This window comes from Stegostoma tigrinum, chromosome 14 (genome assembly GCF_030684315.1).
Source record: "Stegostoma tigrinum isolate sSteTig4 chromosome 14, sSteTig4.hap1, whole genome shotgun sequence".
In the NCBI taxonomy this organism is placed as follows: domain Eukaryota; kingdom Metazoa; phylum Chordata; class Chondrichthyes; order Orectolobiformes; family Stegostomatidae; genus Stegostoma; species Stegostoma tigrinum.
The window spans coordinates 10,973,162-10,990,346 of NC_081367.1; the positions used below are offsets into that span (position 1 = coordinate 10,973,162).

The 17,185-nt window shown below is 40.7% G+C and overlaps 1 protein-coding gene across 5 annotated transcripts in view; it reads left to right on the forward strand.

Annotated features, from left to right (window-relative positions):
* The window catches only part of yeats2 (YEATS domain containing 2), a 104,123-nt gene that overhangs the window by 12,811 nt on the left and 74,127 nt on the right, over positions 1-17,185 (forward strand). For 4 of the 5 annotated variants that reach the window (XM_048542120.2, XM_048542123.2, XM_048542122.2 and 1 more), the window contains exons 2-10: positions 3,254-3,351; positions 5,810-5,902; positions 7,806-8,060; positions 8,618-8,736; positions 9,688-9,849; positions 11,421-11,532; positions 13,003-13,047; positions 14,116-14,389; positions 16,352-16,597. In XM_048542120.2, coding sequence (XP_048398077.2) covers positions 3,254-3,351; positions 5,810-5,902; positions 7,806-8,060; positions 8,618-8,736; positions 9,688-9,849; positions 11,421-11,532; positions 13,003-13,047; positions 14,116-14,389; positions 16,352-16,597 — 1,404 coding nt within the window. The remainder of the gene's footprint in view (positions 1-3,253; positions 3,352-5,809; positions 5,903-7,805; positions 8,061-8,617; positions 8,737-9,687; positions 9,850-11,420; positions 11,533-13,002; positions 13,048-14,115; positions 14,390-16,351; positions 16,598-17,185) is intronic. The other variant, XM_048542124.2, reaches the window with a different exon arrangement.

Sequence of the window (17,185 nt, forward strand, 5' to 3'; positions counted from 1 at the left end):
GCAGCAGATACACAGGAATCATACACCCATTAAGTCTGCCCCCAAGATATCCCTGGACTTGGAATTACTGCTTTCAGTTCTGGTCTCCCTGCTAATGGAAAAATGTTGTGAACCTTGAAAGGGTTCAGAAAAGATTTACGATCGTGTTGCCAGGGTTGCAGGGTTTGAGCTATTGGGAGAGGCTGACTAAGCTGTGGCTATTTTCCCTGGAGTGTCGGAGGATGAGGGGCCACCTTATAGAGAGTTTTAAAATCATGAGGGGCATGAATAGGGTAAATAGACGAGGTTTCTTCTCTGGAGCGGGGGAGTCCAAAACGAGAGGGCGTAAGTTTAAGATGAAACAGGAAAGGTATAAAGGGGACCTAAGCGCCAACTTTTTCACACAGAGGAAGTGGTGCAGACTGGTACAATTACAACATTTAAATGACGTCTGAATGGGTATATGAATAAGAAGGGTTTCGAGGGATATGGACTGTGTTAGCTATTAGCATAATTGACTGTTTTGACATAGCCCTTTTTTAAAGTTTTTGAACTGTATAAAGAAATCTGGCTAAGAACAACCAGTGTGTAGAAGTAAGAAAAAAAAGGATGCTTTGAGAATCATTGCCACAGAAGAGAGCTTTGACTCAGGAGGACAAAGAGAAAAGGAATACTGAGTTTTGAAAGAAAGTGCCATAGAATTAGAGAAGAGTAAGTAATCTATTCCCCCACCCAAAACCCATGGTCTGGTTGATACACCATACATGAGAACACTAACTATCCAAGTACTGAAGCTTACTCAGCGGATTCCACGTTTACACATTAAAGCCTGCAACAAGGCTGTTGAATGGCAGGGTCCTAGTACTGTACCATTGAGACGTATTAGGCAATGCTTCTCATAGTATTCTTTTTGTCTCATTTCCATTTGTTTTAATCTTGATGTCTGTAATTTCTCATTAACTTTATCTCTTCATCTGTCTGGATCCTTCACTAATGACTTGTAATACACTAACCTTTAACCTGATTAAATACGAGCTTGATTGCTAGGCTGCTTTCATATGAATTTGACACAAATTAAAAGGGATCTGCACAAACTGAGCCTACAGCAAAACAAAGAACTGTGGATGCTAGAATTCTGAAACAAAATCAGAAACTCAGCAGGTTGGCAGCCTCTGTGAAAAGAAAGCTGAGTCAATATTTCAAGTCCAGTGACCCTTTCTTGGAATGAGAGAAGGGTCATTGGACTCGAGACATTGACTCTGCATTCTTTCAGAGGATGCTGGCAGACTTCCTAAGTATCCCCAGCAATTTCTGTTTTTGTTTATGTCAGTCCACAGCTCACTGACTGTGTGTGCTGGACAGTCCTAGTGGTAATGTTGGGGGACGTTTCAAAGCTGACCAAACACTTGGTCAGAAGCTGAGTTTGGAGGTAGATTTTACTGAGTGATAAAGGTATTTAGATTTAGCGAGGGAATCTCTGATTTTAAGGCATTGGCAGCTGAAGACATGGCCACCAGTGGTGAAGTGATTACAATTTGTAACGTTCCAGAGGTCAGATTTGAAGGACTACAGAGATCTGAAAGTATTGTCAGGCTGGGAGAGCTGTAGACTAGAATCTAATTAAGGGGCTGGAATAGCTATCACGTGGGAAGGCAAGGGTGGTTAATTCTGATCAGATGTACTACTGGAAACCTGATTGCATGACTTCCTACCTCTGCATTCCTAACCAGTTAAGCACCCATGTTTTTCTCATCTCTAATATTTTTATATCTAACAAGCAAAAGGGTTTGGATAAATTAGGCATTTGCCGATTCCTTTTTTATTAATATCCTATGATTTTCTTCTCCTCGTTATTGCTTCTGTCAGTGTTCAGGAGATTAATCTTGAATTTGCACGCAATTTCATGACAATCTTTGAGGATTCACAACCTAAATAGGAGTGAGTTTAATGAGTGTTTAGATGATTCACAGACAGAATAGTATATCAGAGTGAGTTACAAGTTGTGACTTGAGCTGAGGAGTTTGGAAAAATTTTACACTCTGGACTGATTACGTGCTGAAATTTTAATTGATAGGCTGAAGGGTTTATATAGAATAACCCAGGCATAGGGTTTTATCAGTTGGCATCTAATTAAAGGATTCTGTTAAATTAGCTTGAGGGAAATGGGCAGGTACATCCATTAAGTAAAATCTTGAAACATAAAATCTTTAGATGGCAATTCATAAATAGTGCCAGAGACCACCAAGTTTTGGATTCCTCAAAGTAACAGCAGCGCCACAAAACACTGAAAGCATTCTTTCACAAGCCCATCATATGAAAAAGAATAACCTTGAAAATTTTGTTATTTGTTGTATTTTCTACTGAATATTTTTCAACTTTGACTTGTATCTGCCATGCATCTGCCCAATCAATGAATCTGTCTGCCCTTTGGCAATGCCAGGCTTTCTTCATTAAGGAAATAAAAATAGAAGTAAAAATGCATCCTGTTGAAAATCAATTAGACATTCTTGTGTCATGAAAGTTTCAAAAGGATCACAGTGACTGCTTTGTTAATCTGGTATTATGCTAGCAGCATAAGGCCCAGGTCTGTCGCCTTGTGAATAGTATTGCCAATATTTCGCACAGAAGAAATAACATGGTTAAGTGAGTCAGCTGAAAGCTCTTGAAAATCCAATAAAAAGAAATCAAAATACTGTGGATACTGAACGAGTGAAACAAAGGCAGATTGCTGAAAATACTCAGGCACCGCTTGTGGACAGGTGACAGATTTAATGTTTCATGTGATATTAGGAACTGCAGACGCTGGAGAATCTGAGATAACAAGATGTCGAGTTGGATGAACACAGCAAGCCAAGCAGCATTGAGGAGCGAGAAGGCTGACTTTTCAGGCCCGAAACATCAGCCTTCCTGCTCCTCTTGGCCTGCTGTGTTCATCCAGCTCTACACCTTGTCATCTCTAATGTTTCATGTGGATGACTTTAATGACCTGTGTTTATGAACCATAATGTTAGCTCTTGTGTTTCACTTCCCAGGTCCTCCTTGACATGTTGATATTTCTAACATTTCCTGTTCTATTCTTTGTGTCTCTTGCCATGTATATGTTAGATGATTCTGACCTATGTTTTGTGAAACTTGAACTCACTTGCTTTGTGTGTTTGGTGAATATATATACTGTTTAGATTACCTTTGTTAGCACCATAATTCATGTGATCATATTTCAATTATTTGTGATATTCATCACCGCACTGAGTTATTTCTTCTCTTTCTCATGTAGCACGTGAAGCTACTCTGCAGAAGATTGAACTTATTATCAAGGAACAGTTTACAATGGAGATGAAGAACAAAGAGCACGAGATTGAGATTATAGATCAGGTAAAGGCATTTGTTGTGCCCAACACCAGAAAGATTAATGTTGCTGCTAATCAGATATCAAATAGCAGTACCAGGATGTTATTGAAGAATGAGGAAAGAATGTGATTGCTCTGGCGCCACCTGATTTGCTGTGTGCCAGAGTACACACATTTTACTGAATGCAGATACAAACCGCAATTTGGCTAAGGTAAATGGGGTTATGAGAGTAGACAAGCAATGGCTAGTGCCTGGAGAATTAATACAATATTTGCAAAAAATATGCATTTGGTTAAGGCACATAAATCACAGAACCATGGATAAGGAGAGGAGTCAAAGTCTTTTTTTCTCTTTGTGTACTTTTGTGGTGTCACTGGCAAAGTGAGCATTTGTTGCCCAATCCTCATTGCCCTCGACCAGAGCAGCTTGCTGAATTATTTCAAAAGTTAGTTAGGAGTCAGTCACATAACTGTGGACCTACTCCAGACTAGGTGAGGATGGCAGATTTCCTTCCTTGTGGACATAGTGAATCAGTTTTGATGACTTATGGTAGTTTCATGGTGCCTTTGTGGCTTGTTTTATATTTCAAGTTTATTAATTGGTTTTAATTGTACCAGCAGTAATGGTAGAATTGGAATTCTTACTCCATCTTTCACACTCTCTCCCTGTCTGTCCGTGTATGCCTGTCTCACTTCCACACCTCCAACCATAAATTAAAGGAAGAAATTGATCATGAAGCCAAACACTCTTAAATTCTGAAAGTATGTAAGGCAGAATGGTTAAAGAATATGAGATATTCTAGCAAGAGACATAAAAACAAATGGTAAAAATTTCATTAGAAATATAAAGCGATTGGTGAAAGTAAATGTAGGCCTAGAAAACAAAACAGGGTGAAATTATAAAAAGAGTGGGGAAATAGCAGAGACATTAAGCAAATAATTTCTGTGTAATTTAATGTGGCTAATGGTGAACCTCACCTGCTGTCTAGAGTGCCACTGTACCTTTTGTTTTGAGAAGGACTGCTGCATGTAGTACCAATCACAAACTTAACTAGACAGGGATGCGTCTTCCATGGTATCAAAGACCCTGGGGTGGAAGTGCCGCTGGCTGAGAGCTGCTTGCTAATCAGATGCTAGTGTTATTTCATTGGTTGGCAGCACATACAGGGAGGGTGTGGCTGTTCCTTGCAACGCATCAGGAGCCAGTATCACTGGAGGTCTGAACCATGGGTGAGTGATGACAGGAAGGGTATCCCAGGTTGGGAGTTACAGGGAATGAAGGGTTTGTTTTTCAGCAGCAGTAGAGGAGTGGCTGTAACTGGGTTATAGAAAACAGTCAAAGGACTAGAGTTAAGGTCACAATCAGATCAACAATGATCTTATTTAATGGCCTATTTCTGCTCATAGTTCTTGTGGTCTTTGAAAGTTGATAAAGGGAACCAATGGATATAGTTTTTTGGACTTTCAAAATGCATTTGAAAGAGATTGTTCCACAGAACTCAGGGGATCAGGGTTAACAGATTGTAATGGATTGAGGGTTGGTTAATGGCTGAAAACCAAATAAAAGAAATAAATGATACATTTTTGTGTTAGATCACTGTAATTAGGAGGGTGCTACAAGGATCAGTCCTTGGATCTTTTTGTCATAAGAACATAAGACTTAAGTGCAGAAGTAGGGCATTGAGCTCATTGAGTCTGCTGTGTCATTCATACAATCTGGATTAATTATTTAAGTGAGAGTACTGAATGTAACGTATCCACGTTTGTTGAAAGTAGAAAGTTAAATGGGAAAGAAATTGATGGAGAAGACGCCAAGATAATGCAGGGTGATATAGACATCTTGAGTGAGTGGACAACTGTATGGTGGATTGAATGCAATCTAATTGTGAAGTAATCGACTTTTGTCGGAAAAACTTTTAAAAATGCAACTTATTTTTTAAATGTTGAGAGACTGTGTGAAATGCTTCTATTCAGAGGAGTGAAACGTAATCTGTTTGAAGCATAAAATTCTTAAGGGTGTCAAGCCAGAGTAGATGTTGAGAAAATGTTTCCCTTGCTGAGGAATCTACAACCAAGAGGTCACATTCTTAGAAAATGGGGCCAACTGTTTGTGACTGACATGAAGAGAATTTTTTTTTCCCACTCAGAGTTGTGAACCTACGCAGCTCTCTACCCCAGAGAGTTGTGGCTGTTCAACTGAATGTACTCAAGGCAGAAGCTGATATTATGATGTTTAGATATTAAGAGAAGTGGGGATGATGTGGGGAACAGAATTGTGATAGAAGATCAGTGATGATTTTATTGAATGACAGAGCAGTGTCGGAGGGCAAAAACGTCCGTGTTTTGATGCAGTGACATCCAGGAGGAGATTTAGTAACTCCAGAAAATGAAATGTTCTTTTAAGATTTGCATAATTTGAAGAAAATATTTACAAACAGTTATTTTATGTGAGGAGTGATTTGACTATTTATTTGTACTTAAAGCGTCTGAACGAAGCCAGAAGAATGATGGACAAACTTCGTGCCTGCATCGTGGCCAATTACTATGCATCAGCTGTGCAACCCAAGATGACTGAGGTAAGGAGAATGAAGCAGGTAATCTGCTTGACAAGGTTTTTACTGTCAGTGTTGTCATGTAATTCATGTCACATTTCTTGGGTCAGTATCTGTATGACCTTGTAATAGCTGGCATTAGCATTACATACAGATGATTGATTATTATGAACCCATTTAAACTGATAATAACAAATCCAAAGTCCCGATGTTTAACTGAATTATTGAACCTAAATAAAAGGTGGAAAATCGTACGCTGTTAGTTGATTTGATAGAAGGGATTGGATTTATGACTTTGCTGATAAATCATTAGGCTAAAGCATTACAGCCAAGCTTTTATTCTAAGCCTTGGACCCAGACAAGATGGAATAATATGGTTTGCATGCTGCTGAGACAATGGTAAATCAATGAGGATGTAGCAGAAACTTTTTCCTCCTTAGATGCTCAAATTCTACTGTGAGACTGGGATGTAGCTAGCAGATCAATTTTGTTAAAGATAACATAGAAAGATAAACCAAATAAGTTTACTTTAGATGATATAACAAGATTTATAAAGGGAGTGTATTAAGCATCGTACTTATGCATTTTCAGTTGCTGTTTGATGAGGCGCTTCGCGAGGTTTGTTATAAAAATTCAGATACAGACCTCAAGAGAGGACTTAGCAGTCTGGATAGAGAATGACACTAAAAAATAGAAGGACACCTAAAAATTCAGATGTATAATTCTCTCAAATTGTACAGACAAGTAGGAATGGTGTGAGGAGGGACTTAAGATGCTGTGACTGTTTCCAATAAACCGGAAAAGAAATGACATGAGGTTATGCCAGGATGATTAGGGCAGATTATTTCCAGTTGTTGGGAGTTAGGATGGAGTATAATCAATTCAATTCTTTTACTGTAGAGAATCTGCATGAACTGATTTTACCTATGAGATATTTCTTTGTGCAGCAGGTGTATTGGAGCTTTTGTACTGTGAATTGCATCTTTGAAGAAAAGCATAAGGCTAAGTATTTGAAGCTTAGACAGATACTTGGAAATGAGCAGTAGTTTTAGATTGCTTTTACAAAAAGCCAACACATGGCGATAAGCCAAATGGTCTCCTTGAGTGGAATACATTTCTATTATGTGTGGGTCTTTACCTTTTGTCTTGGATTTCTGATTACAATAAAATACCCGTTATGAGCTGGTGTGCACCCAGTCATATTCCTTAGAGGGATAAACCATTGCAAGCCATGACGGTGCATTAGTTGGTGTTATCATAATCAAGATGTGACTGTTGCTTTGAAATCAACCAAAGCTGATAGGCAACTTCATTCTCAGTGACAGATAAAAGCTACCCAGCAGCAGAATCCAAGGGTCAGGTTGTGGTCTTGAGTTTTTGATTCTCTGCATTAAAAATCAGGTGCTCTGAGAATTTACCTCCAGCAATTTACTATCACAAATTGTTTCCAAAAATTTACTCAGGTGCCAGAAAAATTTAAGATTACTTCTTCTGTTTGAAACCGTCAACCCACTTTAAGTAATCCAGCATAAGTTTAATTATTAATGCTGGAAAGACATATTTCTACCTAAGGATTAACTAGGAAATACTGGCAGACTTTGTTTTGTATTGAGAAGCGTATTACCACGTGATTTCTTAGAAACCAACATTAGCTTTACCTTGACAATATGCATTTATTTGACAAATTTGCTTAATCAGCGATTAAATTGCAAGCTTGTACTTATGGAGTAGGCTGTTATTATGGAGTAGGTTCTTCATTAAAGGTGTTGCTTTTCATCAGGACAATATGACAGGTGTCATTGCCATTTCTTGGTTGAATTGTTAGAGGCATTCTTCACTGTTGTCCAAGAGGGTTACCTTTGGTTAGTTTAACCTTGCTGACCTGAACTTGTGATCAACTAAACCAGGCTGTGTGATTTTCTTCTAGGGCCCAAAGCCATATGATCCTACTGTCTTCAATCACCCAGTCATCAAGAAATTTTTAGAATCTCCTTCCCGGTCATCCTCTCCAGGCAATCAACGATCTGAAACTCCATCAGCCAACCAGTCAGAAACAGATTCAGTCAATCACCAGGCAGATACCTTTCTGGACAAAGAGAATGATCAGGAACAGCTCACTGCAGCAAGCGAGGACATTCAAACGTATAGATCCGATAAAAGAGCAGGGAGGAACACTGGCCAGGTACAGTGGTCTCAGGTGGATCCCTCAGTGTGTTGGGAGGGTACTTGGTTGGGACCAAAACATTGTGTCTACACTATAGATAGGCAAATAGTAATGAGAGCTATAGTTGACCCCAGAGGTCTTGGGCTCTCAAAAGCTGCTATGGCTCCTACTCCTGAGTATCTGGGTGTCGCATGAAGCATGGTGTCCATGCATGTCTGCAGTCAAGTGGCCTGCCCTCAAGTTCACAGAACAAATGACACTTGAATGAGCTACAAGAGAGCATCAGAACCGAGGATTCGTCAATACTATTGAGGAGACTAAAGCAGCAGCAAATGGAGCTGTGCATGGGTGTAATCCCACTGTGCTGAAATGCCAGTCTGTCTGGATGGAATGGATCAACACAAACTGGTTATGAGAATTGGCAGAGTTGGGTTGCTGGTTTTCTGACTTAGCAATGTGTAGTCCAAGGAAGTGGGAAAAGGCATATGGAGGAAATGTAATGGTGAGGGATCAAAATGGAATATCAAGCAAGATACAGCACCTTATCTCAATATTTATAATTTACTCTTTCCTAGGATACCTTTGGAGTCCCAACCCCACAGGAAATAGAACAAAGATGTACCTACCTCACCACCAGTGAAGATCCATCACGCCTTTACATCAAGAAGACAATTGTTGTTGGCAACGTTTCAAAGTCAGTACTTGGGCTTTCTTGAAGTCTGTCTGCATCTCTTAATGTTTTGCATTTCCTTTTCTTTCTGTCTGACCTCCTTTCCCTTTGATGGCAGTGGAAGTGCAATTGAAGATGATCAGGACATAACACGAAAAGACAACTTGATGTTCAATATTTTGTTCACTGCAAACAGAACGCTGCAGTAGCTATGGCAGAGACCCCAGAGAAAAGGTGAAATCAGCGATTCTCCAGGTTTTCCATGGATCTTCTGCCATAGTTGTAGTGGGCACTCCGTGGAGACCTGTGGAACTTGTCCTCCCTGATGTCTGTATGCAGTACCTAGGTGATGGAGTATATCATTATGTTCTGTGCTTCAGTGGACAGAGTATAAATTTCAGTTAAAAAGTGTGGGTTTCTCATTATTTCAACCCTGCTCATTGTTAGAGGTATAAGTATTAAGGTGTTATGAATCAAAGGTGGGTAAGTCAAGTTGAAGTGCAGACCACTCCTAAAGTGACTGAATTGTCTTCTTCTGTTCTTAGACTGGACTTCAACTGAAGGCTACTCAGTGAATTGTAAAGATTATCTTAGCGTTATTTATTCAGTCAGTGTTTTAAACTTAAATTATCCAGGCACTGAAATTAATGATCTGCTTCTGTTCGTCAGTTCTTCTCCCAGTGCTTTTGTCATTTCCTGCTTCCAATCTCTGTCCCTGCTTGAATTTTGTTTCTTTTCTCAGTCTTACAGTGTTGTTTCCTGCTTTATACCTCAGTGCTGGACAAATGCTTTTTTTTTTCTGTTTTGCTGAGTGATTCCTGCTCTCTTTCCTGGTTAGCCTGGGATAATTCTGTCAGAGCCTCACCACCATTGGGAGTTTCACATCTGTGACATCCTGAAAGAGGTTGAGGTGATTTTTTTAGTGAAATGTGATGCTTGTTTTGTCTTTAATTGATTGCATTTGTTACTTTACAGGTATATTCCCCCAGACAAAAGGGAGGAGAATGATCAGTCCACCCACAAGTGGATGGTTTATGTGCGTGGCTCTCGGAAAGAACCGACAATTGATCATTTTGTGAAGAAGGTCTGGTTCTTTCTGCATCCCAGCTATAAGCCAAATGACCTGGTGGAAGTCAGGTGAGCCTCCCTGTATCTCATCTTGGACTTCACTTCTATTCTGTGCAAGGCACCTTATTGAGATGTTTTAAAGTCAGGTAGACAATCAGGGGTGCAGAAGTCAAACACCTTGTACAGAATATAGATTTGAGAATAGTACTATCCTAGAGCTACTACAAGAAGTTAGAGGATAAGTAACTATATAACTTAATTAAAATTTTAAACAATTATTGATAGAATTTATTGCTTTATGAATTGAGAGTGGACTTTTTTTTCCTGGTTGAAAAAATCAGTTTGGTTCCCTTTGATTGTGGAGTAAGTTTGGTCCTTTTTACTTTTATTCAGTGAGAGTAAGACTTTTGATGTACATCATTTGTATTAGATCCTCTTGGAAACACCTAGACATTTGGTTGCCAAGTTCCTAAGGAGCAGTGCTGGCAAATTGGTGCAGGGAACCATCAGGCTTGAGCTATAAACAGTGTGTAGTTCCCCCGACTCTGTCCCATCAAATGCTCTGAGGTCAGGGATGGCACAGATCTAACCAGTCCTCGAGTATCCAAAGGATTGGATGAACCAAAGTAGATATGGAGTTGGTTAGAAAACTTAGTTCACAAGAACGCGTGACTTAGGAGCAGACGTAGGCCATTCAGCCCTTCAAGGACAGTCTGCCATTCTATAAGGTTATGGCTAATGTAATTAAAAATCACTTTATTAATTGCTGCCCGTAACCCTTGACTCTGTCTGACTCTGTCTAACTCTGCCCTGAACACATTGAATGACCTTGCCTTTCTGTGACAATCTGAGACAAATGGACTGAGTTTTAAAAGGCCTGCCTTTGCAGCAACAACATGCTGGAGGTGGCCTAAGCAAACTGAGATTTGGCAATCAGCCCCCTCTTCAAGTCCTGCACTTGACAGCTGTCAGCCAGCCAGATTAGCTGGTGGCTTTAGCAGTTTGAGCAGCACTAGAACTCAGTATTGAGTGCTGCTGGGACTACAGGGAAGTCATTGGAGAGCATCGATGGCTCCCGGCCTTCAGGGTGGACAGTGGGCTTGGGATGGGGTGATAATAACTTGATTCATACAGAGCATCTCCTCAGTCCACAGTGATGTGCCCCCTTCATACCTTTTGACAAAGGTTTTATAAAAGAAAGGCACTGTCAGACAGATGCCATTGCCCAGTGTTCTATGGCAATGTATGAGGCCTGATGGCCTTTAGCTGGCAATAATTGGCTAATTTACACCCTCAGTAGGTACGGACAGGGTCATGGCAACATTACCCAGTATTATTGAGAATGGTTTAGGGTGCATGGGAAGATGAAGGGCTGGCCACTGATGTATTTTTCCTGCTTTCCATTTTGCAAATATGCCCAGAAATGAGGTCTTTAAAATCCAGCCCAAGCTCCTTCGGCTGTTTCAGCACAATCTTTGTGAACAGATGTTTTGTCGTTTTGGCTGGAATGCCCAGTTTGTTGTCAAATTTAGTAGATGGTGGAAAAGTGAGTAATAAGTTACATAAGCAATGGTTTATTTATGCTCTCACTTATTTTTCCATGTGGATTGATTTTCATTTTTTAAAAATTTTCTGATTAGTGAACCTCCATTTCACTTGACCAGACGAGGCTGGGGTGAATTCCCTGTACGTATTCAAATTCACTTCAGGGACCTGCGCAACAAGAGAATAGACATCATTCACCAGCTGAAGGTACAGCAGTAGTTGATTGAAGCTCTGCCCTATATATTTTCTGTTGTTAATCTGTTAGTGACAGGTTCAAAACAACTAAGAACAATCACTTATCACTGTAACCAGATCGTTTTGGACGCTGGGACAAAAAGAGCTTTCATCACTGAAATCAATACATTTTTATTTGGTAAAGGTATCACAGGATAGAGAGCTAAGATGGGTGAATGCACTTGAGTGCTGATCTAATTGAGTGGTAGAGAAGTTTAAGAGGCTGTTTCTTTTCCCTGTAGCCCCTGCCCCTAGCTTTGATAACATCAACATTGTACAGGCTGCTCAGCTTCTGTTTAATTGAACAGAGAATGTATGCCTGTTTGAAAAAGTATCATCAGGATACCTTTTTAGAGTATTTTACAGAAAATGCAACGGTTCTGCAGTGGAGCTAACGTAGTGTAGGGAAACATGGCAGCCAGTTTTCTCACAGCAAACTCCCGTAACTAGCAATCAGTCTGTATTTCATTGAATCCCTGCAGAGTGGAAGCAGGCTTTTGGCTCATCAAGTCCAGACCTTTGTCCTACCCAAACACACCCCTGCATTTCCCACGGCTAATCCACCTAGCCTCCACATCCCTGAACGCTGGGCGATTTAGCATGGCCAATCCACCTAGCCTGCGTATCTTTGGAAACTGGAGCACCTGGACGAAAGCCACATAACACGGGCAGGATGTGAAAATTCAATCCAGCCAGTCACCCGAGAGCGGAATTGAACTTGGGGCCATGAGGCAACAGTGCCTGCCACTATGCCACCCTATTGATGATGTTGGTTATTGTATAAATATTTCCTAAGATAATAACTCAGTTTCATCCTGAATATTGTTGTTGGATCTTTTGTTTTCTCCTCCTAACTAGGTAGTCAGGACCATGCTTTAATGTCTCATCTTGCAGCTACAGCACTGCAAAATGCACGGGCATAAACCTGGATGATATGTTTGTGTTCAATAGTGGAGCCTGCACCCTTAGCCTATCTGAAAATGCTATCTCTGAAACTTGCCTGCATGAGATGAACACTCTTAGGGAACTACCTCTACATTGACTCAGAGTAGCTCCAAGTTTAAATAATAGGCACAGAATAAAGATCATTCAACTACATCACAGTAAATGAATTCCTCACAACGCTAGTGCAATATTTCAGTTTCCAACATTGACCATCATTTGACTGAGATTTGCCCAGTTGGGTCTGTATTAGTCTTGTGATTGAAACTCTCATTATTGCCTGCAAAGATATAGGAGTCAGACCGAAATGTTTACCCATTGCTACTCGATTGGAAAATCTAGCCCATTAACTTGACATCAGTTTGGGCTGGATGTATGTGAGATTCTGAGCCACTCTTCTATTTAGTTCCCTCGCTACCATGTGCTTTTTTCAGTGTTCATGTTGGATGCACACAGCATTCACTGTTTAATTTTAATTTTAATTTAATTTTTTTCCCACAGCTGGATAGAACATACACTGGCTTGCAGACTCTTGGTGCAGAAACGGTATGTTAATCTCTCTCTCTCGCTCTCTCTTTCTCTCTCTCTCATTCCCTCTGCAGCTTTTGCTTTCTTTTACTCCATTTAGTAGCTTCACAGCAGCAGCATCTGACACATTATAACCTTGAGTTCACCAATTATTTGTATGAACCTGGACACAATCTGGGTAAGCCATCCAATACTGAGATCAAGTTGTATAGCAGCGAGTCTGGAGAGGGAATCCTGGTTGAGATTTTCTTCATATTCCTGCCCACAGAGGTTTGATACAGTCACGCTGCTGTAATGGCTGATAGCTTATGCATGAAAAATTGAATCTCTTACTTATGTTAATAACTTAGAAATCATAATAATGTATGATAATTAGGTGAATGGTATAACCACAACAATGACTTTTCTTTCATCACTTGTGTAAGTGTTGGCGTTGACCTTTATTTAAGTTATGTGAATGAACTTCTTCCTTGGCCACTGGCCAACTCTTGTGTTGTGCTTTTGTCCAGTTATATCGCCGACACAACTTGGGGATGTGGAGACTCCAGCAATTACACGATTTTAAAACACTTGTTCCTTGTTTTGAAATTCATGGCCATGCCCCTCTGTTGATGTGGTCTCCTCTTGAGGTGTAACCTTGTCAAATCTCTGCATTTCTCCAAGCTTGGCCACTTGAATCCCTGATTTTCATTGCTCACCATTGACGGCTATCCCTTCAGCTGTTTCGGTCCTCAGCTCTGGAATTCCTTCCCTAAGCGTTTTTGTGTCTGTTTATTTTTTTTTCCCATCCTTTTTTAAACCTCTCCAGCTCTCTGACTTTCATCTAAGATACTGTGTAAAATTTGTTTGACCAATTTTGGGATCACCTGTGCTACTGTGACTTTGTGGTTTGGTGTCAGATTTTCTGTGAAGATCGTTGGGATATTTTACAATGTTAAAGACACAAGTTGGTTTGACAATTCATGTTTGGATTCCTGCCCATTTTAGTACTCAGTCTGGTCCCGTGCAATTTTCTATATCTGATTTATTGATATGACGTTTGAGCGCTGAAATGACAGTGTTCTTTGTGTGCTCCCCTTGGAACAGGTGGTTGACGTTGAACTGCACCGTGACTCTCTTGGTGAGGACTACCTTCCCACAGCTTTGGCTCCTTCTGGCTCCTCTGCAGTACTTCTTTCTTCATCCTCCTCTTGCTCCTCCTCTTCCAGCAGGACACCTCAATCTGTCACCCCTGTTCAACCTGCAATGTCCTCCACTCCCCCAATGACATCAGCCGGAGCAGTGCACGTGTCTCTAGCAACTTTGAGTTCTGCTGCTGGGAAGCAGTCACACGACTCTCTGGGATTTACTTCAGAAAAAGGTGAACCGCACAAGCCCATGTACAAACCTCATCCTAAACATGGAATCACGTGAGCATGTACAGCCAAAGTCATACAGAGGCTGACCTTTATGTACAAGCTCAAATCAAACATGGAACCTCATATGTATGTATAAGTCCTTAATCGTCATGAGGAATCACATCAATCAAAGCAAAACGCTGTGGATGCTGGAAATCTGAAATAAAAACAGAAAGTACTGAAAAAATTCTCAGGTATGGCAGCAGCTGTGGAGCAAGCAACAGAGTTAATGTTTTGACAGGAGTCCTATCAGAAGAAAACTTAAAATAAAAGCTCTGCTTCTGTCTCCACAGATCTTGCCAATCTGCTGAGGTTCTCTGGCATCTTCTGTTCTTATTCAAAGAGTGACACACTTGGATATATCACCCTGAAAGAAAAATAGAACTACTGGTGTGTGCACAAATCCTAGACCAGTCATGCAGTTGGGTACATATCAGTGCAATGTTCAACCAACCCCAGCCACCACATGTGCATGCACATATGTGCACACAATCGAGTGGTCATGCACACGTTTGTACAAATCCCAAAGCAAAACACAGTGACATAAGTACATATTTTGCAACCAAGTATAGATGTACATTGATGTGTGTAATCTCTAAAACTAAACATGGTGCTTCACACACATCCATAAACTCCAAAATCAAACACTGAGTCAAACATGTATGTACAAGTGGAAGCAGACATGAAGTTACATGGGTATACATATGTACAAACCTCAAAACCATATAAATGTGGCAGCTCAGTGGTTAGCACTGCAGCTTCACAGTGCCAGGGACCCAGGTTCGATTCCACCCTCAGGTGATTCTGTGGAGTTTGCACATTCTTCCCATTGACTGTGTGGGTTTCCTCCGGATGCTCCAGTTTCCTCCCACAGTCCAAAGATGTGCAAGTTAGGTGGATTGGCTGTGCTTAATTGCCCAAAATGGCTAGGAATGTGCAGGCTACATGAGATGGCAACTGGAAATGCAAGGTTACAGGGATGGGGTAGGTTGCGGTTTGGTGGATTGGTGTGGACTCGATGGGCTGAACGGCCCACTTCCACATTGTAGGGATTCTGTCCTATCCTGAATATGCACACGCTGAGATACACTTTTATGAAAATTTAAACCAATGATTGAAGGGCGTATGTGTTTAAACATGTTCCAGATAGTACAGTGATATTGAGCAGCCTCTAATTTGGCATAACTAAGTCACAAAATTCAGGCATTGTGTTTTTGCAAGTGATTTCACCTGAGTTTATTCTGTCAGGATAACTGTGCAGTTCCTGTAAGGGGCGTGTGTAACTGGTCAATGAAAGTCTTTTATCAATAATGGGATAATTTATTTTAAAAGATGCATTTGAAAGGTAGAATTATTTAAATTCCAACCCCATGTTGATGGGGGACAATTAACTGAGCAACTCCGGAAGACCTATGAAAACAACCATCAAGACAGAGGAGGAACAAATAAATACCTTAATTCCCATCCCCCAAGCCCAGAGGCACTGAGACAAACTGTAATGTTTCAACTTTTGCTTTGATCAGTATTATACAGGTTAGGAAATGAAGCTCGGGCCATTCAATATAGTAGTTGAATCAATGCGGGTAAATGCAGTTAAGATACATCGACACAAACACAGAAAGTGCTGGAGAAATTCAGTAGATCTGACAGCATCTGTGGGGAGAGAAACAGGTAACATTTTGGGTCTGGTACAACTCTTCTTCAGTTCATATCAGACTTAAAATATTAACTCTGCTTCTCCCTTGATAGATGTTGCCTGATTTGCTCAGTTTTCTCCAGCATTCTCAGTGCTTGCCCTCGATTCCTATAGTTGAGGAAGATTTTGTATGATCAAGCCCTTAAGGAATAATATTATGAAGGTTAAATGGAAGACTTCATTCCTATAGATGTAATGAAATATGTTTCTGTTTCTTTCATATTTTCAGTTAAGTTGGAAATCCCTGTTAAAAGTGAAATGGGTCCTAGCAGTCACTCAGGACAGTCTTCCCTGGAGCGCACACCAACCAGACCAGTGGCCACTCAGAAGGTCACGTTTGGAACTCATGGAAACTCAGCGTTCCAACCGATCACTGCCAGTTGCAAGATTGTCCCTCAGGGGCAGCTTCCCAGCCCTTCTGATTCTCCAGGGAAGTCCTTCCAGCCCATCACCATGAGCTGCAAAATTGTGTCAGGTACACCTCCTCTCAACATTAAAGGTGAAACGCACAATGCTGGAAAGTCTCAAAGCTCAGTCTGATCCACGTCGTGAGCTGGGGGTTGTGTTATCAAGTATTGTGGAATTGAAAGGGATAATTCTGGAATGTACCATGCCTGACACCGTTTGTCAACTGTAATAAGGTCAAGGAGGAAGAACTCATTTTTAGGATTGACAAAAGCAAAGCGAGAAGATGACCTTGGGTCATCCCATCAGATGATTCAGTTCCAGCCCCCCCTCTCCCTTGCACATGCTGTCCAACCTGCTGTATGCCTTCGGGTGTCTCTGTTATTCCAGTGGTGTGAAAATGAAATAGGTGTTTAAACAAAAGCAAAAGAATTATAGAAACGGTGGGAGTTACAGAATGATGGGAATTTTAGAAAGGATAGAAAATTGGCAAGAATGAAATGTTGGAAAGGATAAAATGTTGTTTTAGAGAAGGAATTTGGGAAAGGATGTGAATTTTTTTCCTTTATTCATTAATGGGGTCAGGGCATCACTGGACAGGCTGTATTTATTGCCCATCCCTAATTGCCCAGGGGGCTGTTAAGAGTCAACCATATTA